This window comes from Eutrigla gurnardus (assembly GCF_963514095.1).
Source record: "Eutrigla gurnardus genome assembly, chromosome: 8".
NCBI classification, from domain to species: domain Eukaryota; kingdom Metazoa; phylum Chordata; class Actinopteri; order Perciformes; family Triglidae; genus Eutrigla; species Eutrigla gurnardus.
The window spans coordinates 12,876,805-12,904,609 of record NC_139922.1 but is presented as its reverse complement, the minus strand read 5'-3'; the positions used below and the strand labels follow the sequence as shown (position 1 = coordinate 12,904,609).

The 27,805-nt window shown below is 42.9% G+C and overlaps 2 protein-coding genes across 2 annotated transcripts; one reads left to right on the top strand and one right to left on the bottom strand.

The window, feature by feature from the left end:
- Window positions 1–43: 43 nt before the first annotated feature.
- Window positions 44–18,472, top strand: rbms2b (RNA binding motif, single stranded interacting protein 2b). Its single transcript, XM_084016106.1, has 14 exons — window positions 44–192; window positions 6,039–6,229; window positions 9,019–9,077; window positions 9,895–9,986; window positions 12,097–12,254; window positions 12,481–12,560; window positions 12,737–12,846; window positions 12,935–12,981; window positions 13,068–13,161; window positions 14,272–14,322; window positions 14,413–14,523; window positions 14,873–14,953; window positions 15,043–15,124; window positions 15,242–18,472. Exons 1-13 carry the CDS (start codon window positions 121–123, stop codon window positions 15,118–15,120), a joined length of 1,224 nt encoding a protein of 407 aa, XP_083872232.1. The 5' UTR covers window positions 44–120; the 3' UTR covers window positions 15,121–15,124; window positions 15,242–18,472.
- On the bottom strand, window positions 18,165–27,805 carry senp1 (SUMO specific peptidase 1). Its single transcript, XM_084016105.1, has 18 exons — window positions 27,167–27,805; window positions 26,864–26,922; window positions 26,566–26,747; window positions 26,398–26,473; window positions 26,094–26,286; window positions 25,854–25,989; window positions 25,654–25,772; window positions 24,945–25,228; window positions 24,573–24,636; window positions 24,297–24,335; window positions 24,132–24,216; window positions 23,882–24,022; window positions 22,028–22,156; window positions 21,680–21,883; window positions 21,508–21,587; window positions 21,309–21,393; window positions 19,188–19,283; window positions 18,165–19,108 (listed from the first exon to the last, which is right to left on the bottom strand). Exons 1-18 carry the CDS (start codon window positions 27,298–27,300, stop codon window positions 19,046–19,048), a joined length of 2,169 nt encoding a protein of 722 aa, XP_083872231.1. The 5' UTR covers window positions 27,301–27,805; the 3' UTR covers window positions 18,165–19,045.

The following is a 27,805-nucleotide window of genomic DNA, read 5'->3' as shown; positions in this document are numbered from 1 at the left end:
GGAAGGGAGGAGAGCCTCCAACCAACAACCACCGCCGCTCCTGGCTCAATTCCCCTGGCTGACGTCAGCTGACTGCTGCCTCGGCTCCCCGCTCGTCCGGACTCAGCGCCGTGTGTGAAAATGCTGCTCTCTGTGCCGCCAAGGACAGGATTCAACCCGTACAACGGCTACACCGGCAAACACGTCAAGAAGGTAAATACCAACACCGTCTGCCCGTACTCTCCCCCCCTCCTCCCCTAACAAGGGGTCGTTTTTCCGTGGTGAAGCCCGTCGGTTAAAAGCCGCTCGGCTGTTTAAGCTGCAGTGTCCTTGAAAGTGGCGACGTTCAAACTCTCTCTCTCTCGCCCCCCACCTCTCTCTCTCTGTCGCGACCGTCGCTGTCGGCTTTTTCACGTCGTTGCCACATTGTTATAAAGTCACACGGGCTCCGTTACATTGCTGCCTGTAGATTACTACAACAGTTTGGTTTCCTCCCCTCCTCCTGCCCGTGTCTTCCCCCCGGAGAGCGCGGCTTATCAACGCTCGTTACGCCGCGAACACGCCGGGAAAAGCGCGTTATATCCCACTTTAACGTCAACTACAACAACCGCGTTACGTTTAGGTGATGTTTTCATTGAATTAAACACAAGTTAGCAAAGTTTTTCCCCCCTCTTTTACGCGTACCGATATGCCCCACCCCTTCTCTCCTGTTATTGATGGCTGAGCGGCTTCTATTGTAAATACATTTATTGAATAGGACTATGAAGATGTAATATTGGTGGCTGTATGGGATGTGAGGACAACAAAGCTGGGACACTATATAAGGTCTAATATTGATTCGCTGGTATTTGCATATGAATAATTCATGTTTTCCTGTACAGACCATAGGTTTTTAATTCATTCAACATTCTGGCAATAACAGGATTGCAGCAGGACTGTTTTCAGCAAAAGTGTACACTAGTAGATCACTTCTGGGATTTGGAGTGCTGATTCTTGGATATATGGTAAAACTATGAGCCTTTCTTGGCTTAATGTCTTCCAAGTGAAAGTACGTTGATGCCTTATGACTATCAGCATTTCTTGAATAGCTTTTAAACAAAGCTGAAATCAAATACCTCCCTCCCTCTCCCGTGTTATTCCCTCCCCTGCCTGGCGGCTGGCAGGAATTCAGATTGCTCGTTTTAATGACCTGGAATTCCTGGAATCCTGGATTCAGACAATGTGCTCGTTTCAAGAGGGCTCTGCAAACTCCAAACCCTTTTCCTTGAAAGAAGACATGCACACTTCTTTTTTTTTCTTTTTTTTTACATTTGGCATTGTTAGAGCGCCAAAGTCACATAGAGGAAAGACTTGTAAACCCAACATCAAGTGGTAACCCCTGGTCTTTTACTGCGGGAAAAAGGGCGGAGAAAAGAAAAGGATTAAGAGACCCCCCCCTCCCCTCCTCTGCTTTCGATTAACTCCACCCCATCTTTTTCTCTCTCTCTCCCCTGTGTTTCACATACCTTGACTTCTTGTCTGACAGTGGTTAGTTCACATGGAGGAGAGAATCCCTTGTCCTTTCTCTCTACATGATACCTGTTGAAAACAGACTCAGACCTCTCTGGTGATTTGGAATGAAACTGGACTGAGGAGAAGGACTCACCTTTTAGCCACAGGAAGCCACGGAGTTTTATCACCTTTTTTATTATTATTATTATTTTTTTCCCACCTTGCATTGTTTTCTCTTGCAGCTGCAGAAATATAACACAAAGAGATTTGGTCAGTTATGATCTTTTCCACGGTGCTTTTAAAAGTTTCTTTAGCCAAGCAGGTAGGACTCCACAGTTCACATATTTCTCAATTTCAAGCAAAAATGTACTTGTTGTAATATCATGAATAATAACGCTTTTGCAAATGGAGATGATGACTTTGGCAGTTTGCCTGTACATTGCTGAAATGCTGTCTGATAATGAAAGTACCATTATGTTGATGATTAAGTCATTGTTTTAACTAATTCCAATAATTATGTGTGACTATATACTCATGACGCCTCACAGCGAGAGGGTCCCGGGTTTGTGTCACGGTCCCGGTTCAGGTTCCTTCTGTGTGGAGTTTGCATGTTCTCCCCGTGTAAGCGTGGGTTCTGTCCGGGTTCTCCGGCTTCCTCCTACAGTCCAAAGACATGCAGGATGGGGATAGGTTCATTAAGTAGGTGTGAATGTGAGTGTGAATGGCTGTCTGTCTCTATATGTCGGCCCTGTGATAGACTGGTTACCTGTCTGTCTCTATATGTCGGCCCTGTGATAGACTGGTTACCTGTCTGTCTCTATATGTTGGCCCTGTGATAGACTGGTTACCTGTCTCTCTCTACATGTCGGCCCTGTGATAGACTGGTTAACTGTCTGTCTCTACATATCGGCCCTGTGATAGACTGGTTACCTGTCCAGGATCGGCTCCAGACCCCTGCGACCCTGAATACAGAATACGCGGTTGATGATGGATGGATATACCCATCACAAAATAACTTAATATTACCATACGATTCTGCTATACTGCTGTAACAGCCTCATTATCAGTCACTCCAACGGTTTGCGTTGCCAGATATTGAGCGGTCAAGCATCAATCAGACTCATAGCTCCGCTGTTACAGAATTAAAGGCATACATCCTGCCTCACTTGGCACTCATTTTTGTCTCTCACATGAGAAAGACCTTCAGCCACCTGCACTCTCTCCAGGCATCACCTCCGCCTCCTCCAACTGTAATCACATCATCAGTCTTTAGCTGCTGCCTTGAGAACACCCCGTTGGCCTTTTCTGTAGTCATGCTCCTTGCACAACTATGATAATATTAATACAGAGGCGATTTATCTCGCTGCAACCACTCTGTGATGGTAATTGGGAAGCATACATGTCCCGCTTCCCTGTACAGAATGTAGCAGTATAGAGGCGGAGTGGCTGGAAGCAAATGTGCATCAATTTTTCATAAGCAGGCTGGGATTCAATTGTTATTCTATGTTGTGGAAATAAATGGCTTTTTGTTTTTATGGCCCATTTATAATGTCAGATTGACTGTATTTATCAGTTCCCACGGGGCTGTGATGCCTCCAGGAATGTAGTTCAATGTAATGGCTGCTTGAACTACAAACCGGTGTCCACTTCAAGGAGAGAAATGTGAAGAATGCTCAGAAATGACCCTGTGATGCAAGCAACCAACAGTGTGACAACATTATGCTGCAAACGGAAGAGTAACAAGTAGGAAGGGACTCGGTCACACGCCGGGAGGTCAGACTAACTGTGCGGTTATGCAACCTTACGTGCTAATTCCCAATCATGCACATTTAAGATTCTTGTCATGCTTTCCAACCTTCCCTTTCTAAGTGTATCTGCGTTGTTTTTGAACGCGTATCTGCCTGTGTTTGGCATTACCTCGCATTGGTGTCAAAACACCTGGAGCCGGCGTCGGGGCAGATGGGGAGAAGGTGTGGATCTGACTCACTGCCATCTTTTTTCCCTCAGAAGGAGCCCAGCAGAGCGATCTTAATGAGACACTACCTTCTGACTTGAAAGCACATGAGAGAGATTAGTGCTTCCCGCTAACAAGCTCAGATCCTAATTAGGCAGGCCTCACTAGCCAGGCTTGGGCCCCCGGACTCGGTCTCCCGTCAGATCCTATCTCCCCTGGCCTCTGCAGGTGCATCCCTCCTGATAGTCTGTGCGGGGCCGTCTACGGTGAAGGAGAGGGAAAGTGCAGGAAACGGCTGTGATTGTTGAGAAACAAAGTGTGCTATTGATGGTAAAGAGGAGAGGGAGATTAGAGAGGAGGACCCCGATGGATGTGCTCCGGAAGTCACTGGGATTTTCTGCACTTGAGTAAGATGTGAAGTTCTGTAGCGTGGATACAGTAATGCTGGCAAAATCATCATCGGTGTTGATACATACAGTCATTTTCCCTAATTATCCTGCTTGTAGATGAGACATCATAGATCTAGCTTTGATATTCACACGGTCTGTGCGGAGGGAACATCTGCTGTTATCAGAAACACACTGTGCTGGCAAGTTTCATGACTAGTCTCCTTCAACTATAAAATGAAGTCTTATTATAAGTGGCTTTAAAGTTTTACTTTATGTTGAACATGAGTGTCAGGAACGTAAACTAATGAGTAAAACACGTTAAAGTCAGCTAACTTTACCTTCCGTTGCAGGAGGACATCCAGCTTTCTAAATGTTAGCTGTGCTGTTGTTTCACAGCTGGGGAACAACCCGTCTGTGAGCTTATGTTGTATGACACATAGCTACATTTAAGGAATGTTAACATCCAGCATGGGTTTAGTGCAGCTTCTGTTCCTGCATCCGATGTGTGACCGATAAAAACGTGGTGAATAAGACCTCTGTTCGTCTATCGGCCGTGGTTTGTTGGTCTACACATGATTGGTTCCTTTTTATTCTTTTTTGCTGCCTCGGCATATTGGGCATATTGTTTTGAGCTTCTTTTGTTTTAATCCATATTTAAAAAACCTTCCATGTGCACGTAACAAGATCCAGACCAAAGAGTGAATTATTATGTTTTTTTACAAAACATTGTGGGTATGAAACAAATTTCAAACAAATTATTAGTTACAACTCATAAATAGAAATAAAAACTCACTTCAAATTACAGTTTTAGTGAGTGAAATGTGATGTTCCCTCGTAGTTTTGTGTGTCGGCAAATCGTCTTGCAGCAGAGAGAAATCGAGGTCATAATTGGCTTGATTCTAGCCGTCTTTGGACAACTCCCTCCCTGTTAATAAGCTGGTGGTCCAGTGCTGACCTTGTGGTGTCCAACGAGCAATCTCATTGTTCCCTGGGGCCGAGCCTGCTGACCCTAACTAATCAAACAGTTCCTCCTCCACCAGCACTATAGGAGGAAGGCAACATCAAAGCCAAGCTGAGCTGACTTCCATACTAATCTCATATATTCCATGGGTATTGTGTGCATGCAAAATGCATCTCATTCAGATAGTTTAGGGGCTTTGTCATTTTTTGCCCCCAACCCCAAGACAATACTAGTGAATGGACTTTTGTCTGCTGAAAGCACGAGGACATTTCATTTGAAGAAGACAAAATAAAAGTTTCTTTGCCGAAACAATGTCGTGGTTACGGTTGATAATCCACAGATCTTCCTTTTGTTTGGAAACGATTCAAATACTCCCAATGAAGCCTGTTTGCAAAAAAAACATCAACCCACAAGCCTCCCTTGCAGCAGTGTGGAGCTCAGAAGCTTTAATTTCAACCAGATTTGATGTTCTATGCTTCGGTTTAACATTTAAATGGGCTCACTTGCATTCACAAGATAGGCAATATAGTCAAAAGTAGCATTTCTCTTAAGTTGTATCCAAAAGTATTGATTGGCACACTTAAACATATAATAATGAAGGTAACATTTCAACATATACAGTCAACCCACTGAGACTGGGTGTATGATTAAGACTAAAGACTCCAGATTTGACGTTTAGGGCCCCCGTTCATTTGTCTCCTGCCCTAGCGGGGTGCAGAGACCGCATCGCTGCCGGCTGCTAGGAGAAGCGTTTGATTCATTTTAACAATAAATGTTCCTGTGTAACCTTGTAGCTGGTGATTTTTTATGATCCCCATCCCTGCTAAACCAGGGCACCCTCAGAGCCCGTCGTAAATCGTCTGCACATCACACACTCAGACAAAGATGCTCTTTGTATGAATGGCCCTTTAATGTGAAAATGAGCATATTTCTTTCACATTCTGCTTGTAGATGACGATGCTGAATCGCACATATTGTTCTTTGTTGTATTTCTCTTTGGCTGTATGAATTGCGTAGCATTCAGTTTTGCATTATTTCACTTGTGTTACGTGTATGCATATTACAAATATATCATATGCCAGTAATGTATACATAAAGAAGTATCTGCTTTGTACACGACTTACCATCCCAAAACTGACATCACCCTCTCTGCCCAGATATGAAACTTTTCTTTTAGTGTGCCGTGGCATTTTGTGTGGTTATTGATCACAACGCTAAGTACAAGGCTGACCTTTCTCCTTATTCTCCTCTATTTGCTCTGCAGCAGACGTATGTGTCCCCCTCCAACCATCAGATGGCTCCTCCAAGCCCCAACCACAACAGCAACAGCACCACCACCTCCATCAGCAATGGCAGCTGCAGCAGTTTGGGAGAGCAGCTGAGCAAAACCAACCTGTACATCCGTGGCCTCCACCCGGGAACCACAGACCTGGATCTGGTCAAACTCTGTCAGCCGTGCGTCACCCTTAAAACACTCGCTCTAATGTCTACATGCATGTATTGCGTGACTTCTGTACACTTGAAATGCACATTAATGCGAAAGCACACCTTAGCAAAGGGACATTTTCATCCTCGATTCCAAGGCCCACCATTTAGTGCCCTTGTGGAAAAACAACAATCATTTTGGCAGCAAACGAAGACGCTAAACACAAGACTTTCCAGCAACTCGGCACAGAATGTTTAGACTCCCTCTCTCAAGCTTACATTTACACTTTTGACCTACACGAGTTATTGCTCCTGCGTTCTTTTGTCTCGTATATTATCATCAATATTATCCTTATTCAAAGTCATATTCCGTACTATAAATAATACACTTCGTTGCTCCTCGGTGTGAGTCTTTGAAATGTAGGATTTAGTCATCGGGGCTGAGATGAATGGCCTGGCCTCACTTAATTGAATCCTGGAGGCTGCCGATGAGGACGAGGAGAGAAGTGGGAGAAAAAGGAGGGAAAAACAGGACGAGAGAGATTGAATGAGGGAGAGAGGGAGGGAGGGAGGGAGGGAGGGAGAGAGAGGCCTGCTATTTTACAGCTGTCTGGAAGATATGGCTCACATGAGGCTGCCCAACCCTACAGGAAACGGCGAGCCCAGGGGAAAGGGAAAGACAAACAAGGGCAATGGCATGAAGGGGGGTTGGATGGAGAGAATCAGGGGGAGGGAGGGAGGGCGGGGGGGCGAATGGAGTTCAGGGTTTGTGTGTCAGGTGGTGTGGGGGTAGTTCTCATATTTCTGCTTTTACAGAGCAGATACAATCACTGCATGAAATTTGCCTTTTAGCAGAACACATTAAGGCCAATGTAATTCTCAGCCAAACTAGAGGATGCTGTATCCCATAGTAGTCAACAGGGAACACGCTCGGAGATGAGAATGGAAAACAGCAGGGAGACAAGTCGTGGAGGGACTCTGCCGTAGTTAACTCAAGTTCAAACGCTTACGTAGAATAAGGAAACGCCACTCGCAATGCTCCCCTCCCCCACGGTTGTTGTTGTTGTTGTGTGCACGTTCTGAGATGTACTGTGTGGAGAAGAAGGGATGAGAGAAGAGGATGGGGGTTGGTTCTCCATCTCTGGCCCCCTGCAGTTGTCTTGCCAACGCTCTGGTTCTCGCCCCGGTCCGTTTTCTGGTGGTTGGTCATGGATGGACGTGGGGCTGGACCACGCCGTGCTCTCTCTCTCACACATGGCTGATTCTCCAGACTCCCTTTCTTTGCTCCGCCTCGCATAGTCCGAGAGCTCTGAGCGCTATTCAGGAAACGGGCAATTCAACTGTGCGAGCAAGGGAGCGCAGCAAGTAGAGCTCGCAGCTTAAATGCTAGTCATAACGTGAAGTCACAGAGTGGTGAGATTGCTGCACACAGTAATGATGGATGTGATTTACAGGAAGACAAGAGTTGGTATATATCTGTCCAGTCGAGTTGGTTTAGACCCACCAACACTGGGTGGTGCAGAGAATGTGGCGAGGATAAATGATTAGAAGATCATACAATGTCCGTCTGTGATGCATTCAAAGCCAGGTTAAATAAAGAGGTTATCAAAGTGTTGTTATGTAGGATGTTAATACAGATGAGACTAGAAGAAGGAGTTGCATCATGTGGACTTCCACGGTAAACAGTTTTTAGGATCAAACCAATGATTGTTTGTTCTGTAGACGTAATTCAAGTAAAATCAGAATTTTCAGTATTTACTAATATTTGCCAACATGTAGTTAGTTGTGCTGTCGTAGTTTCTGAATCAATCATTTATAATTGCACATTTGCATAAAAACATGCTCATCCTTATCTTGGTATAGGAATAACGATTTACCCATTTCTTCTCAAAAGGGAAAGCAATACTAAATTAATTTCAAATTAGATTTCCAATTTGGCATAATCCAACAGATTAACTGTCAGATTATACCATTTTAGCAGGTCATCTCATAATCCTTACTAATAGAGTATATTCTGAAAGTGTGGATGGAAGCGGGGTTGCAATAGAGAGGCACTAAGACCCAGCAGGCACCGAGGCTGCCTGGGGAGAAGCTGGTTAGTAGAATGAGAGTATGGCTGGGAGCCAGCATTGGACAGGACAGCCAAGGAGAGGCATATCAGATTACACTGCATGCACATGCCTGGAGAGATGGGAACCGATAGACACTCTGCCGCACACAAGCATTTCCCTGAGCCGGGCACTATCCTGTGCATCTGCAGTGTTTATAGCCGGCCAGCTGGATAGATAATGCAGGATTTTTGGTGTCGATGGTGCTTTATAAAGTAATCTGAAAATACAGCGGAGACATTTATTTGAACCATATCGGATTCCTTTCGAGTTGCAATCCTTATTGATATCTGTCTAAGAGCAGGGGGCGAATAGGATATGGGAAATCTATAGTTCTTTCTATGCAGAAACCTCTGGACATTGAGTTTATATTTAGGGGCCGGCATGAAGCTTCTCCTTCTCCTTCATCTTCATAGTCCACTCAGTGTTGCACAGCAGCTATAATATAATTCATGTCCCAACTCCCCTCTTAAGATTTCCCCATGAACATCATTTATTATGAGGCGGTGTAATTGCATTCAGCGTCATTGCACCGAATCTATCAGGTGAATTGTAATTCAGTCATCATGGAGCACAATCCCTTAGTGTGTGTTAAGCTGAGAGAGAAACCCACATTGCCTCAGCAGTGTTGCAGTGCTCATATTGAATGTAAAGAAGTCATTATTGTCAGCACACAGTGCAGTAAAGAGTGTGCGCCTCACTGTTTTTCAGATATGGGAAGATTGTATCCACCAAGGCCATCCTGGACAAGACCACCAACAAGTGCAAAGGTGAGGCATCAGCTGGTTGAGAGTAACTGTTGAACTTAAAGTTCTTATTGTATGAAAGCTAAAATGACGGAAAACAGATTCCTGAGGTCACATGGATGGGAATCTGAGGTTCTGGTGCCTTGGTTATGACAAGCTTCACCTTAGTTTTCACTGTAAGAGTAACAGGGGAAAACGCCAAAGTATCATTTACAATGTTCATCAATATTTAAATACGCTACAATCAACGATTATGTTTTTAGCCATCTGCTGATTATTTTGGTATAAAATAATGTTCAGTGAGTTCAATGACATTTTCTCTCCGACCCAGATATATTCAGTTCACTGTCGTAGAAGACGTTTATTCATTTATTTTTTTATAGCAGAAAATGTTGACATTTGAGAAACTGGAAGTCTTGAATTCTTGCTGTTGAAACAGATAAATATTAAATATAAATGAGGACCATTCAATTTCTGTTGATTGCATCATTACAGCTCTCATCTTGATATGTTGGGGGGGTTTTGAGTAAATTGAATATGACATTTTTGTATGTATGTATTTCTGTATGGCAGCTGGTAAACGAGGAAAAAAGGTGCACTTCATACATACGTCCTTCTCAATAAAGCTGTTTGCATTCAGCTGCCAAGTGTCAACTGTGTGTAAGTGTCACATGATAGAGTTGAAGAACCTGGAGAAGCACAGTCCAAACCTGGCTGCCTCTTCAGGTTCAAACATTACTACGAGAGCTTCATGAGCTCAGATTACATGCCCGTGTCCATCGAGACTCATTGTCATAACATGTACGTCTTACATCGTTGCTGTGTGTCTCGGTCCCTGCAGGCTACGGCTTTGTTGACTTTGACAGTCCGGCCTCGGCTCAGAAGGCGGTGACGGCGCTGAAGGCTGGTGGCGTGCAGGCTCAGATGGCCAAGGTAAGAACCCCCCGCTTGGGCTGTCAGCGTGCTGGGTTTATTTCTTACGACTCTGTCTGTAAGAGTTAAATTCTCTGCATGTGACCAAAAAAAAAACTTTTGAAAGTGACTCAGTAGAAAAAGTTGAACGCTAAATTATTAATTGCAAATTAAGTGATTAATTATTAACCTTGCAGACGAAAGGTTGTTCTGCTGCCTTATCTGCTTCTTATAAATTTCCCCTTTGAAGCTGTCAAAAATCCTTTCTCTATCCTTCCCTCTCTCTCTGATGTTTTTTTTTTTGTTGTTATATGAGCTGCGGTTCAGAAATACAAGCCAATTAAGCCTCAGTTTGTGTGTGTGTGTGTGTGTGTGTGTTAGCTGGGCGGGACTCTGGGTGTGTGTGTGTGTGTGTGTGTGTTTAAATCAGTGTATTTATGGGTATTAATGCACTGCAGAGTATGGGTGTGCACACGGGAACATGCGTGTCCACGTGTGCATGATGTGCTTCATAGTGGTTGCGGTGTTGAGGGAGTGTGTCCCTGCCCTGTACAAAGGACCTTTCTGTTCTCCCTGGTGGCATCTGACTCAGTGTCTGAGCAGCTCCCCAGTCAGCAGGGCCCTGTGCCCAGCCACCCGGCCTGTCAACACACACACACACACACTTGACAGACCTACACGCATCTCACCAGCCTTGCCCCAACCCGGATTATGACACACACACATCATAAGCCACGCACGCCACCGACACCCTGGGAAAGCCGATCTCTCGGTAAGCTGGATCACTGACATTCACACGGCTCCTTGCTCACAGAGTGACTTGATTTCACTCACCCCTCCGCTGCGGGTTTACAACCAGGCTTACGTTTGCGTCAGATTTCCCTCTGACTCATTCTGACTCATCGGCGGTGTAAAATCCGCGGCAGGTCTCCTCCGCTCGCTGTCGCGGGTTCAAGTTTCATCTCTAGTTTTGCGCCGCTGTGGAGGAGGAGGAGGAGGAGGATGGTGAAGGAGAAATCACCTTCACCACAGGTCACAGCGATTACACATGCATTATTCATGGGATGGAAATTAATTCACACTGCATTTGCAGGTTTTTTAATCACATCTGCACTCAGAGATAATGAATATGCATAATGGTTAGAGGGTGATACAGATTAGTTATCTTACAAGATGCTGTTGGTCAAATGGAATTTGTTTCAGCAGGAGACAAAGAAAAGAAAAGAAAAGAGCCTTTGAATAGTTTGAAACGGTGGCAATTGAGGCATTTCTTTCAGGTTGTTTTCCAATAATAATCATTTCAAATTTTAAATGAAAAGCTCCATAAATTTTCAGATTCATGCAAGCCAACAGAGCCGGCCTCTGTGCCTGCATTCAAGGTCGGGATTACCGCTTGAATGCAAGCCACATATTATCACTATGGCCTAGGAAGCAGGATGCTAATGTTTGCCTTGTGGGGACGATGATGGCACAATGCTTTAGATGTTCTTCAGATAACTCTTCATAGGTCTTTGTCCAGAAGGTCTCCAAAGCACATACTCATTTCAGATCATCTGTGGATGGAGAGCCATTTGAAATGTAATGATGCTTTGATATTACCGTAGCCGGATTGTGCGCTTTCACGCTCCTAAGAGGCTAGTTTCACACAATGGGCCTGTCTTCTACCCTTTTGGTAATAACGTATGGGTGATAGGAGTATGAGACAAGAGCGAGAAGGAAAAAAAGGAGCGGGTTGGATGAATAAAATTAGAAGAGACAGACATAGAGAGCCAGAATGAGAGAGACATTCAGTTGAAGTCCAGCAAGAACACTATCTCATCATCTCTGAATATCCCTTCTTTTCCTCAGACCTCACCCATGCAGCTTACGCCAAAAGGATATCCGCTTTCAACTTCAAACCCTCTACCGTCTCTCTCAGACTGTTTTTTTAACGATGTAATGACCTGTTACCCTTCCAAATATCAGGCACCTTTACACACTTCCTGTTAAAAGGTTAACTAAATCTCCGTCTACTTGTGCCGGCAGCTTTCGTGTGCCTCTTGCTTTTTGGATCGCTCCTGACATCACAAACGAAGAGCCCTGTCCGCTCCATGTTCTTGTTCACTAATCTTCTGGTGGCGTCTGTGTTCAGCAACAGGAGCAGGACCCCACCAACTTATACATCTCCAATCTGCCAATGTCCATGGACGAGCAGGAGCTGGAGAACATGCTGAAGCCCTTCAGCCAGGCCATTTCCACTCGCATCCTCCGTGACGCCAACGGAACCAGCCGAGGAGTGGGCTTCGCCAGGTACAAGCTTTGGTTGCCTGGTAACATGTATTAGGGCAGCTGGTTGAAGTTGATTAGTGAAGGTGTACCCCTCATGATCTTTAAAAAAAAAATACATCCAATTGCACACACAGTGAGTGAGCCCTCTGGTGGCCGGACCAGGTAGAACATCTCCAACTGGAAATATTAACACAACATGATACCTTCATTGTTTTTAATACTATTTTTTTTTTACATTTTCATACAGGATGGAGTCAACGGAGAAATGTGAAGCCATCATCCAACATTTCAACGGAAAATATATCAAGACTCCCCCAGGAGTTCCAGGTGAGGTCTTGCTTAAAAGCAGCATCTTTTAAAAAAAAGACATCTGTTAAAGAATATAATCGCATCCAAAGAGTTTTACACCTATGATACTGGATATGTGTTTTCATACAACTTAATATTTTCCTACTGGTCCACTGGATATTTAACTATGACGATGTATTTTACTTTTGGTTCAGTGCCGCCAGAGCCCCTGTTGTGTAAATTTGCTGATGGAGGCCAGAAAAAGCGCCAGAGCCAAGGAAAATATCTGCAGAATGGCCGGCCCTGGCTGAGAGATGGGGAGACTGTGAGTCTATGTGTCCTAATTACTTCATTATGCAACATTGCTTTTGATAGGCCTGATAATGACACAGACCTTTGTCTCTTTTCTCCAGGGAGGAATGACCCTTACCTATGACCCCACCACAGCCTTACAGAATGGGTCAGCAATACTACCTTAACAAATCCCCTGAGCCAGACACAGTGTGATCATGTTGCGGTGACTAATACGTTTGTCTCTTTCTGTAGGTTCTACTCCTCTCCCTACAGCATCGCCCCAAACCGGATGATGGGGCCGACCTCCCTCTCCCCCTACATGCATTCACCCGTGTCTACCTACCAGGTAGTTTCAGAACCACACATTTAGTTAGTTAGTGAAAGCACCATATCCGTGTTAATACATGTCAATGTCCATGGACAACATCGGCCCACTAGCATGATTTTTTAGATCGTTTGTTTGTTTACGTTTTGCCCATATTCAATCGACATTACAGGATGTACCTGAACATGTTTGTCAATGTTAGTTAAAACTCACCTCGTTGTTAAAGTCCTCCTTCTAGCTCAAATCCCAGTACCAAATTAATTTCTTGTAAGAAAATATTTTTCCAGGCGTAATAACATTCAGCCCAACGGCGGTGTTGGCTTTTTGTGATTGACGGATCAGAGGGCGGAACCAACATATAAAGGAGGTCAACGATTGGCTGAAAGTTAGACTTCGGGTTTGTGTGAATTTCAGGCTCGTACTGAAACTGTTGCACCCTTAATTATTTATTCTTATTCTTATTATTTTCAACTTCTCCCAGTACGTCTTCCTCATATTCATACTGGGACATGTGAAGTGGTTCTCCGACCAGTATCTTCTTAAACCGAGCTTTGTTTATCTCGCCGCTTCCGGGTTACAAAGTCCAATCAGAGCGAGCCAGATAATTATTGGCCAATGGGATGCAGCCAAGGGAACACGTGGTCCTTGAGCCGAGAGAGCGCGTTTGTTACTTAGGTCGGCGTACGCCGTAATTAGACTCTCTTCAATTTGATATTACGGCTAGCTCCCACGGGCCACTTACGCAAACTGGTAGCAGCCAGACATTAATAACACGTGCACCCAGAACCTGCTGTACGTAGACGTGATTTGATATCAATGCTCGAATTATACTGGATTTTATTAGAGTTACAGTAATTTTAGATACAATTAATACCTCGGGGAAGGTGGAATTACGTAAAACCAGCGACTTGACAGTTTCAACATGAATGACAGTGAACGGTGGTTTAAACAGGTAGTCTGAGCGCGACTAAAGTAAACACTGCAGACACTGATGCACACAAAGTGTGTTGAAGACAGGAAACATCTCTGCTAATGAAGAGAAATTATTAAAAAAAAGTACAGCTAAATGTATGCTTATCTATTTATGTTATGTAATTGTATGATACATGTGTGTCTTTCTTGTCCATGCAGGTACACAACCCATCCTGGCTACATCATCAGTCATACATCATGCCGCCCTCAGTGAGTAACTTAACTTGGCCCGCCTTCCTGTTTTTGTTGCATTTGACTAACAGTCACTTTAATGGCAACCGCTGTGTGTTTTGTTTACAGGGAGCGGTCATGACACAAGGAATGGACCACACCATGTCCATCCAGCCGACCTCCATGTTGGGGCCCCTGACACAGCAGCTCAGCCACCTCTCCATGGGCAGCAGTGGCACAGTCAGTAGAGAGCAGAACCATTTAGCATTCAGCCGTTTGATGTTTTCTTCTATGGTATTCCTCAAGGTCTTGGTGTCCTAATGTGGTCATTTGGAGGAATTCTTTGATCAAATCTCGAGTGGTAAAATTGTGTAAATTAAGCACCAAATCTGTGTAATAAAGGAACCCAAACATTGCTGCATCAACTTATGAGACAGTGACGATAGTCATCATATACTTTCATCATAATGTTCGTAATTTCAAATATGATTCTTGTCTAATGCAGCTTTCTCTGTTATTGTATTTATTTCTTTATTATGTGATTACCAATGTCATGTCCACTGACGTCTTCATCTCCACTCTCCTACAGTACATGCCTGCAAACGCATCTATGCAGGGGACCTACATCCCCCAGTACACCCAAGTGCCTTCCACCAACATCTCAGTTGAGGTAACCGCCTCCTCTTTCTCTCACTACGGTTTAAATGTTATACGAAAAACAATCGCTCGTGGGTTTAATCTCTGCTGCCTCCCTCTCAGGAAAGTGCCGTCCAACCGCCCGTTGCCATAGAGACACCCACAGAACACACAGCCTACACCTACCAGCATAACAAGTGAAGAGGTAGGTTTTGATCATGGCTAGTAGCGTACATCTTTCCCTCGTTACGGCGTTCCTGCCAAAGGAGATGGTGCGGGCGTAGCTCTGGTTTCTAATTGGCTGGTTGTCACCTTGTGTTAGATCTTCCTCTGGAGCCGGAGTGACTCTCTAGGGGCCCCAAGTGCTGAAACTCGGCACAGCGACTCATGCATGTAAGGCGCCAGACACTCAGGAGGAACACGGACTGTTACACAGAAAGGACAACAACAACAACAACAACAAAGATATTTTCTACAACCTCATATTTTAAAACAAACTCTTTGACTCCAACGACCAAGGCTGGAGGGTGGCAGGCAATAAGACATGGAAGAACACATCAAGGAGTATCTATTTTGATAACAGTCAAGAAAAATAAATCACACACAGACACACGCTACATATGTTTTAGACGTCATTCATATTCTTTTCCAATACTACTCCGGAGAGCTAGAATGAAACCAGGAAAAGGCATTTCAAAACCATTTTTTTTAATTTACAGTCATGTTTTGTTTTGACCTTTTTGAAAGAGATGCTGAGGGTTTTTTTTTTCTTCTTTTTTTCTGATACTTTCAGGCTTTGAGCCTGTCTTCTTGTACATGACTCACTCTATTTGGTGTGTTTCTAGCTTCACGTGTCCTAGTTTGATTGATTGGTGCAAATATTTGAACACAGGGCTCAAAAGGCTAAAAAAAACAAAAACGGAAGTCATTCAGAAAGCTGATGACTCCTATCTTAAACAGATACGGTGCTGAATCAGATTAGCATCTCCTGAAGTGGCAGCAAGTGCATCAGGTATGAAAACATACCTGAAGCTTTTATTCGTTCTTTTTTCGCACTTGACACTAAAAATTATTTATAGTTCCCACAATCTTGACAAAGCTTTAGACAATCAGAAGATTAAAAACAAGATGATTTCAGAGGAAAAAAAATAGATAACTAGATTTCAAGCATTCCAGAGATTATCTTCAGAAAGAATCAAGCTGCTCCACTTGATGAAGTCCAAAGTTGTTTAACAGGGATCACAACTCACACAGAGCTGCCTGTAAATAAGAGATTTAGAGGCTTTCTTTTGATTTCCTTTCACCAGTGTAGTAATGCTTCTGTTACTTTAATAACAATATTATACCAAATTGTTTTCCTCAACGGGGGAAACTGAATCTTGACTTCATCCCAAGAATTAGATGTTATTAGATTCAGAAGTTGTTATTACATAGACGTGGAGATCAACTGGTAAAGCGTGGCTCTGTCCTGTTACATCTTCAGAAAACACTATCACGGTTTATTATGGATTATTACGGCCAGTACAGAGATGCTTTAATATTGGCCATTGTTGTGTGTTTGCATCTACTCCTGCATTTCTGTTTTTCATCCACTTGTTTTTTTTTTTACATTTCTTATTTAAAGGTTGTTGTTTTTTTATTCCGTTTTAATACATTTAAGATTGATCCTATTTTCAAAGTTTTGTTTTTATTTTTGATAGTGTGTTGTGTGTAGTGAAAAATAGATGTTTGCAACTTTAAAAAAAAAAAGAAAAATTGTGATTTGTTGTTTTGCATACTTCTCTTGTTCTGGTTTCAGAAGCTTTAATGTTTTATTGTTTTTCCAGTTCTGTCTGTGTCACAAATGTTTGCACTTTGTGAACTTGGCTCCTGATCACGGATGAATTGTACGCTTGGTTCAAATGCATCGCTACAGAGTTGTGCCCCCAAGCAGTTGGGAACAATGTAAGAGAGATATATATGTTCAAAAACCATGACTTACCTCATCCCGCCAGAGAAATGTAGATTCACTCTGTGTACAGTAGGTCTCATGGCTGTTCACAGCTGGACTGTGTCCACATCCTTTAACTCCTCCGTCCAGTGTTCAGAAAACACGCCCCGAGGTCTGACGATCTATGCAATTAATTTATTATCCTTATAAAAGGCAATACTACAGATATCCACCTCACACTATGACAATGGATCACCTTCCAACATGACGTCACATTCTGGCTTATAAAGCCTGTATCTGTCAGACATTCATCTTTGGTTCACCGTTAGTCACATTGATGCATTAAAAGGGAACTATTTCATACCAAAATGTGGTTGTTAATGACTGTAAAGATGTAGGAGCTCTAAATAAAATGTGCGGCAGGTGTGCTTTATGTGAATGAAGGCGGGTGTTGCTCACTCGACGACCCGACTTTTATTTTACAGGGACAGCGTAGGGTTGTTTGACGTAATCTACCATTCCATCCAGTTGCAATGTTTCCGTTCTTGGTACATGTCGTGTGTCCCGTCTCATCCTATTTGCTGAGTACGTTTTCTTCTTTTAAACCTCGAGACCGTTCATTTCCAGGAGAGAATTCAAACTTCACAGAAATGCCTTAGATTTCACTGGAAGGGATATAGTGAAGTGCTACTCAGATTAGGGGAGTTTAGTTTTTCATGCCCTGCTTTTTTTTTTGTTATGTCAAACTAGTCTGAACATAGATCTATGGAGCAAAGAAACATCTTTCTATACAAAATATGGATAAAGTGAATGGTGGCTTATTGAGTCTGAAGAACTATTGCTAAGTTCTTAGCTCATGTTCAGAGATGTCTGTAGTCTTCCGTTTGATTTGTGCATCAAACATCTTCTCCTCGGTAAACGTTTGTTTGTCGACGCAGCTCTTTGTCTTCGTAGAAAAACAAACAAACCCTACAGCTATTAAACTTAACTTGGTTTGATTTGGAACTTGTCTTTTTTTTTTAATAAAAGTTTTCACTGTGGTCTGTGTGTATTTTGTTTCACACAGATCCATTTGTAGGTTTACATCTTGTAAAATAGATAACGCACTTCAAAGAAGCAAAGACACATGTTCTCTCATGTTTATCAAATTATCAAATATGGCAGTTTTAAATCAGACCCAATTTTGAGGTAATACACAAATAACAGTCACAATACATGAGAATGCATTTCTAAAACTGACTTCAATCTAGATATAAAATAGATAAGAAATACACAAAGAAAAAAGTATATTACACTGTTCAAGAGGCTGTATATGTTTTTAAGTTATGTACAAAGTTCAAAATATATTGAATATGCCCAAAAGTTGCTGTAAAAGAAGACTCTGAAATACATAAAATAGACTTTGAACCTTAATTTACAATCTTTTATCAAGACTAACACGTTTTGTTTTTTTACCCTGCTGTTTTAGGATGTGGTTAAAACTGTTTTAGCACACTTGCAAGTACATGGCAAAGTAAACTTTCTTTTTTCTTTAGAAATCATACTCTGAGGCAATGTTTGAAGACATTTGTACCTTTTAATCAAACTAATTGAATTAAAAAATCATAAAATAAACAAAAAATAGTTGGTTTAGGTGAAATGTCATGTAAAAAAAAGTTTTTGTGCCCAAATACAAAGATTTTTAAGACTAGAAGTCGTTCAAATGTCCTTTTTTATAGTAAATTTTCCTTCGAATGTAACAAGAGAAACCAACTTTGACGGCAACACCAAAATGAAGGATCACTGTCGTTATAAATCTGAAGCAGCATAAAGCACTCATCTCCCTGTAAGACAAAAACATGTAAACTTCGGATGTCTGCATCAAACTGAGACTCAGAGTATGGTTTTCAAGTCAGTATGAGTGTGATTTCAGAAACAGTTTTGGCTGGGCGATGCAAAACACGCAGTGTCTGGGCTGCTATGGTGATGCTCTATGGGTGCACCAAAAAACACCCACGTGGAGCAGAGGACCGTCAGGCTCAGGGCTCCAACAACATGAGCTAAGATGAGCTGAGAGCCTGACCGACGGTGGAGGAGGAGTAGCAGAGCTGGTTCCTGATCTGATGAGCTGGTGTGCAAGTCTTAACCAGAATAGGATTACTGTAGGTGGATCCTGCTGTTGCAACAGAACTCGGCCATCGTTACGATGTCACAAATTCACAACAGCTTATGATTCACAATCTCCCAGACCATCCTTCTCCTGAAGTAGGGCATGTGGTTCTGTGACGAAAAGAGAGTCCATGTAAGACATTTTTAGGCCCCTCCAGTGATTACCAAATACATCGTTATAAGTGATTACCTGTGTGAAGGTGATTGGCTTATCTTTGGTAATGTAATCTGCATATTTGCATGTGAACATTCCACAGTCGCTACCATTCATCTGCTGTGGGATTTCCTGAGAGCAAAGGAGGAATCAAAATGTTATTGGACAATTTGCAAATTCACTTTCTATCACATTTTGGTGTTGATTATTTCCTAGCTCAGCATTCAGCATCATGAGGTATTTTGTTCTTGACAATGCAATAGCAATATTAACAGATTTAACAGTATAAACTGTAGCTCTAATGACCAAGTAAGCCAAAGCAACACTGTAAACAGCGGCGGCACCAGAAAATTATTATTGGGGGGGCAATGAGGGGGTCTGATTGTTTATAGGAGGTGCTAGTGAATTCTGACACCAACAAATAATACTATAATAGATATAGATGTACTGTTCCCGTGGCCATGCTGGTACACTACATATTGTCGAATGCATGTTACTAAACGTTTATCAACAAAAACACAAGCATATTTAACTACTTTTAATGAAATGAAGTGCAAAACAACAAGCACAAAAAACAATACAAATCCACCACAGAGAACATCTGTGGATTTACAAGAGTGTAACTGAGAATTGTAGCAAAGTGTATAGTTGTATACAGTATACTCTTACAACTGTCTCTTAACTCACTAAATATGTTTTCTCTCTCCTTCTGTTCTCCTCTCCTTCACTCTCCACTCCTGTCTTCCTCCTCTTCCTCTCCTCTAAACTCCTCCTCCTCACTCTCCACTCCTGTCTTCCTCTCCTCTAAATTCCTCCTCCTCACTCCTCCCTTCCTCTCCTCTAAACTCCTCCTCCTCACTCTCCACTCCTGTCTTCCTCTCCTCTAAACTCCTCCTCCTCACTCTCCACTCCTGTCTTCCTCTCCTCTAAACTCCTCCTCATTCACTCTCAACTCCTGTCTTCCTCTCCTCTAAACTCCTCCTCATTCACTCTCAACTCCTGTCTTCCTCTCCTCTTCCTCCCTTCTTCTCCTCCTCACTCACTCCCCACTCCTGTCTGCTTCACTCGCTCTCCAATGCTGTCTCTCTCTCTTCTCCTCTCCCCTCCTCCTTTCTCTGTTCTCCTCAACTACTACTGCCCCTTTCATCCTCATCCTCCAAGTCTGTCATCACTCTGTCCTGCGTCCGTAAATCACCACCACCATCGTCCACTCTTATTCGCTTTTTGGCTATCACAAATCAGTCCATTTTGCTCTGTTGACACAATCGCTAACTAGCCGCTATGCATCAACCACCGCTAACTTGAACGTCAAATTCAGCCTGCCGTCTGCGTGCAAACCAGCCAATCAAATCGCACGACACAGGAAAAAAAATAATAATAACAATCACCATAGGAACGTTATAAACAATATTTCTTCAGATGATTGATTGTTAATGTCTCAGTTTCTTAATTTGTTCTATATTTGTTATAGTTTTTAATACATAAATATTTCAAGGGGGGGGGGGGGCAAAAGGGGGGGCGCAGCTTTTGACAGGAGGGTCTTGAGACCCTGCTTGCCCCCCCGCGCCGTCACTGACTGTAAATGATGCTGCTCTTAATGAGCTTCACAATAACATATTAACCAAGATAAAACTACAGGCTGGGCTGCTCCTTAAATACAAACTGTGAATGAAGACCATTTCCACAGGTGTGTTGTTTGAAGTTGCTTCCCTATATTGGCCATTTGATGGATGTGCCAGTGAAACAGAAGTAGGCTGTATGCCAACAGATGAATTATAGGTTTTTCCTTTATATGTAGTGGGAGGCTTTCCCCCTCTTCATCTACTATTTATCAAACTAACTATGAGCTACAAAGAACGTATTCAACTTGGAGATGGCTTTACAAGTAGCTGATGCAATCTAGTCCATTACATGCTGCATAACTACAAAAGGTGGGGCAAATGAAATAACTGTAAAATAAATATTAAAACTAGTCCACTGGTTAACAATGCTACAGTGCAGCACAAACTTGGACAGGGCGGAGACACCACTTGATTCAAAAATATAACCTTGAACTTTCTGCTGATAATGGGAACATATTCTAAAATTCAAATCACATGTAGTTTGATGACAATGTCTGAAAACAGACAACTCCACCCTTGTGTACTTAGGACTTACATTGCGCTTTTTGCTGTGCAGAGTCCAGCCTGAGGTATCCAGTTCTTTGCCCTTCTTGTCCTTACTTTCCTGTTGCAGGTAATCACTGGGGAAACAAAATGTAATCACTTTATATACACTAATGGCTCATAAAATTTTGCTCTCTAAAATATATATTCATCTCATTCAACAAACGAACATATCTGATGCTGAAACTCACTACAATATTCTGCATGCTTCATCATTGTTTCCTCCCATGGAATCAAAGTACATGATAGCCTTTTTGCGGAAATCCACCACCTGAAGAGAGATAGTTGCAAAGTAAAAAAGAGCGCAACATAATTTCCAAGATTGCTACTTCCAGGTTTGTGATTATGGTCATCAAGACTTACAGAGAGGCACCAGTGCACTCCCAAGTGGACAGGAACCAGCAGGATGTCTTTAGAAAAGATGTCCATCTTTTTGGTCCAACGGCGGACAGCAGAGTAGCCGCTGCTGCGCAGCTTGGGATAGAAAAAAGTGCTGAACGTATTGGCTGTTGGCAAGCTGGGGGCCTTGCTACGCTCCACCAGCAGGTTCATGTAAAAGTTGATCACCTTAGAGATGAAGGGGAGAGAGTTTCAATTTACCAAACAACTGTATTTCTTTGAATATTATGATGCATGCATAACCAAAAGAAGAGTACGTCTAAAACTCATGTTGATCATTCAAACACAGATCTGAGGATAATGTGTACACACCTCATCATTGAGCCAGTTGAGGTTGCTGAGGGTCTGCAGGTCTTTACGTGTGAGGCTGAGACCAAAACCTTCACTTAAAACTTCATGATTACCTCCTCTCAGCACTCTGTTCACCTCAGCCTCCATTTCCTTAATAGAAAGAGACAGCATACATGTGAAAAAGAAGAAATTACTTAACATAAAAATGTCTTCTAAAAGCCATACAGCTTGTAGAAACAAATAAATAACCTGTTTAACTCTGAATTCTAATATCTCAATTAGTTCTGGTCTTAAAGTGTTGAACCAAAGAATGGGACAAAAATATTTGTTGACTTAAGCAGCATAGGGGACTACTTTTCTACTTCTTAAAAAGAAAGAAATACACATTTCTGAAATACACGTGAGAGCATGCAGAAGTAGGGCTGCTCGATTATGGCAAAAATCATAATCACGATTATTTTTGATTGATATTGTAATCACGATTATTAAAGACGATTATTCATTGATTTGAGAACAAGCATTTATTGAACTTTGAACTCTGGTATTTCTTTTAACACGATAAGTTTGAACTGAAAAACAAGAAAAATGCAAATAAATAAGAGAAAAATATATTATATAAAATGAATTAAATAATATGTAAAAATAAAAAATAAACACTATCTCAGACTTAAGGTAGCCTACTATGGCATCCGTTATTTCTTTATGCCTGCGGGAGCTGGGTGGATATGCGGTGGCTCTGTAAAGTGTGTCCTTAATTGAGGACTGCGTGGCGGTGGCAGGAGTCGAGGAGCTTTTCATTTTTTAGGTTTTTTGTTCCTTCACTGCTTGGTCGTGTATTACTCTGTGTGTGGACTTCAAATGATTAAATCAATTGGTCGTGTTCCCTTGAGGGGCAGACACGGTCGCGTGACATATCTTGCTGTTTTTCTTGGCGTGTGTCCGGCCGACGGAGCAAAACATGACACCCGTCGAGTCGTCGTACTGAAGCCATTCCCTGTCAGTCCTCCACTTTCCCAGTGCACAACAAATATGATCGCATTTGTCAATCGCGGTATTTTATTTTGAAAACTGCTTTTATTTTGAAAATTGACCGGATTGTCTCGTGTTTCTTTGTGTGATTAACTGCCAGAATAGACGTGTTCGCTCGCGGCACGCGCAAAAAATAGAGCAGACGCCGAAACGATCGCTTCACGACACGGGACGGCCGCGGCTATTCGCGGCGCTTCCGCGGCCAGTGTGAACCGGGCGTCACTTACTGCGCCAAACTTTTAAAGAGCGGTGACGCGCCCGCTACGTTGCTTCGGGGGAACTATTTTCTACAGCGGTGACGGGGGAGCTACTTCAGTGTGACACACAACAAATCACCGCTTTAGCTTGACGTTTGCTACCGTCATAATTTATCAGTTTACAGCCACTACAATGTTTTGTTATATCATGCATCATTTATTGCAAGAGCACGACCATCGGGACAAACGTTTACCCGCCCCATGGCATGTATCCCTCCAAAATTAAGTCGCCAGGGGAATATTTTAGTCGCATTTGGCGAGTGGCGACCGCTAGTTTACAGCCCTGGCTGCCTTTCTGCCATTTTCTACCGTCTTCTTCCCAAACACCTACTGGCAATACGCACCGGCGTGGCTGAAAGCGAAACTTTTCAGGCAGGGGCGGGGCGGAGCGGAGTGCACAGGTGGGGATGGAAGGGTTCGCTGCATTTACCATACAAGACACGGCGTGCGGCAGAATGATCGTTTTATTACGATTATCTTGTTTTCATGATCGAGGGAAGCCAAAATCGTAATCGTAATCGAAATTCAATTAATCGCCCAGCCCTATGCAGAAGTCTACTGAGACACAGAAATAAATTATAGACCACACCTCTGTGAGTTCAGGGAATTCTGGTTTCTCTGCCAAAGGCTTCGGTTCTTCTATCACAAGAGTCAAAGGAACCTCCTTCTCCAAAGGAACTCTAATATGGACCTCCACATCTGGGCTGCGTTGCGCCTCTTCAGACAGGCGCTGGAAACCAGTAACAACATGACACAGGTTAGTGAGATGAGAAGAGGTCCAGAAACAATGGAAACAATGAAATTGAATCTGAAAGAGGGATTGGGTTGTGAACACTCACCTGTCGCAGCAGCAGAGCAGCCAGGGCCTCCTGCTCTTCAATCTGTCTTCGTCTTTCTCTTGCCCGAGAGTCATACATACTAGTCCTGCAGTGACAAAAGATACACGTTTTATCATGTTCATACTTAATATCAATGATAAAATTAAATACACTGAGTGTACTTACAATTCTTTGATCCATAACTCGGCTTGGAAACATGGCACACTGTAAAGAAAGAAATCAGCTAATGTGTATACAAATAAAACACTTGAGTCTACTCTAAACTTTGTTGAGTAAAGTATCACAGACTTAACATGGTCTGACCATATAAATTACATTTTAATTAACAATTAAATCAACAGCATCCAACATGAAATGTTGAATCTACATTTTTTAATCACAATTGTATAAAATCAATCATGTTACACATTGTAGCAACACAAAGTGAAAACAAATACGAACCTTGAGCTGCCTCGCTTTTTACCCTTTTGCTCATTTACAATAATTACAGAGTCGCCATCATGAGCTGCAAGAAACGACAAGATTACAGTCAGAGATACAGAAGCAAGCAAATATTCAATTCACTTATGATATCACATTACATTCTGCTGCTCCATGGACTCCTGCACATTGTTGTCTTGTCTTAGGTAGAATAGCTCTTGTTGTACAGTTTATATTTATTATGTTGTGTCCGTTAGCACCGTGGTCCTGAGAAATGTTTTTCATTTCACTGTGTGTGCACAATATATATAGATGGAATAACAATACAATCTGACTGCACTTGACTTAATGCATTTCCATTAAGTGCACACATAAGTGGGCGATGTATTTTACCTGATGATTGTGTGTCCTGAGAGGAGTTATCCTGCAGAGCAGCAGGGGAGGGCACTGATGTTATGGCAGCTGCTCTGCTGGAGCTGGGGTCTGTGTCCAGAGACCACGTCTGGATACCTGCCCTGCTGGAGGCCCCCACTGGGCTGGGGAGGTTGCTGGAGCTCTGGCTAGACATCCCTCTGGGACTGGGGGGGCTGCTGGGTCCATCTGAAGTTCCTCCTGCTGCTGACCCAGCAGGGGAAGAGAACTGGAGCAGTCTGCGGCTGGTGGTCAGGAAGCTGGTGCTAGTGACAAAGTGAAGAGGAAGCAGATGAGAGAGCATGCACTTATCAAGAAAAACAGTCAAAGTGATATATTTATTTAATTCACTAGTCATAAATGTACGGAAAGTTTGCGACTGGAGTAAAGATGAACACTTGTAGTTGTATTCCTTGCAGAACAGTTTCAGCTGCGAAGCAAACATGCTGCTACCATTGCACATTCCTAAACAATTTCCAGGCTATGCAGAGCGAGCAACTGATACATAAACTAGAGTTTTGAATAAAAGTACAACTGTGGATGTGATATGCTTTTGGAGCCCCCCACTGGCCTGTGAATGAATTCTGGTAGAACGCTCTTCTTTCCCCCCTCCTTCTCCGTTTTTATTTACATACATGAACAATTTGAATCTGACATTGTTAAAGTCGACTGTAAATGTATGAATACTTACAAATCTCTGTGCGACCTCACGATGCCGTGGGAGCCGCCGTTGTGAAGGAAAGACGACTGACCACCAGAGACCATGGTGAGAAGCTGCCTGTAGACCTCTTTCTCCTCTTCACAAACAGACTGGACAAAACAGAGGAAATCCATGAAATCAACAGAGAAACAAAACAAGTGAGAAAGAAGGCATTGGTTCCGATGTCTGACCTGCTGTGCTGTGCAGCGGTGCCTGGCATCATGCATGCGACCAGATGAGGTGCTGTGTGTCGGGCTCTGCACCACTTTGATGGGAAATGTCTTCTCATACATGCTGGTGCAGGAGCTGCTTGCCACTCCACTGAAGCTGCAGACACAAAAACGATGGTGGTTATCAAAACATCATAAATTGACGATAGTTCACACATTATAATGACACATCATAGGTCAAAACCAAGAAGCCAGAAATACCTTGGTGTTCCATATGGTCTGAGGTTTAGTGGCCTTCCTAGTCGTGGAGATGGGTGCGTTTTTGGGGTGATGGAGGGTGGCAAGTTGACTGAGTGCCCATTTGTTTTTGGCACTTCGCGATGTATAGGACTCATGCACACTTGTCGCCTACAGACTTTAGATCCCATAATGGTCCTCTCATTACGCGACCATTCTAGAGTTGACAAGCAGTTCAACAATCAACTTCTTTCTCAAAGCCAGCAAAAAAACATAGCATGCTTGACACAAAAGCTTACACAACGCTTTATGCGAGGGTGAATTATACCTGATTTGGATGTTTTCCACTCCAAGGTTGTCGAAGGAGCGGCGAACGTCTCATCGAGACAGTTCCTTGGAACAATCTTAAATCAAACACATATGTGGCATGTTTAAATAAAGACAAAAGGGGTTTTTAACATCCCTACAGTCAGGCCCCCAAACAATGATGACTTACGGGCATCCCGGCCCAGGCTGCTGCTGATGTTGATGGCTGTGGCTCTCCAGGTGGAGGACCAGGGAAGGCAGGCAGTATGTTGTTCAAGGTAGGGCTCACACTGTTTCTCATCCAGGTAGCCACATTGGAGCTGTGACTCTTTACCCCTTCAGCTGCAACCTTGACTGTGTCAATAAATTCTCCTAGAGAAATTTAAAACACGGACAAGAAGTGTAAGAGGTTATCGGGGTAATACGGATTTAAATATATGTCCGCATATCCTCACACCATAATAAATAAAAAGTAAGTGATTAATTACCCATTCGAGATTTCTTGGCGATTAAGTCATCTTGGTCGATGTTATGTCCATCTTCCAAACTAAATAGAAAAAAAGATTGACGTTTAAAAACATTTAAAAACAGATTCCATCAATGTCGAAAAAATAAAACAATTTCTCTAAACATAACAACAAATGACTGAACCACAGGTAAATGACCGACTGTGAAATTAATATTGGGTCTGTAGAAACGTCCAACTGGCTCATAAATAACTTTTAAACAAATTGGACTATTATAAACACACTTTTGGTCACACTAGGGAATAACGCTGTTACAGCTCGTACCATTCAACTCGTCTTTTCCTCCTGAGCGGACCGTCACCCGTCGCCCGGCGAGCATCAGAGTCCTCCGCAGCTGGTTCACCATTGCGAAGACTGGCAAAGCTTGTTTCTATCCATTCGTAGATTTTATTCAACATGGCTCAAAAGTTTTAGAGATAACAACGCTGCTCTAAAGGTAAATCGCTATGGCTACTTTCAGTCAGCCTGTCGATATAGTGAAACCTAACGAAGCTAATGCGCTTCATTCGACTGAGGCAGGTTAGCTGAGGCTATTTCAAACGCTAACACTCCTCACCATTATCATTTTACTTTCCCACGAAACGAGCTAACCGTTAGCTAGTCAGCTAAGAATGAGCTAGTTGCCTAGCTAGCACGCTATGCTAACCGCCTCGCCAGCTAACGTCGCTAGCTACACGGCTAATTTATGGAAGTATGTTTAAATTCCTACGGGAATGCGACAAGTCGCAACCGACGCGTTCGGAAAAACGGTCATCATTTTGAGTCACGGCCTAGCTCATTTATATCTCCTTAACGTGACTTGAAATTGCATATAAACTCGTTGAAGAATACTATCTCCCGCTTCTTCCTCATTCAAAACCACAACATGGCTGAACGGGGCGCTCACCCATCGCGCATTGTGAT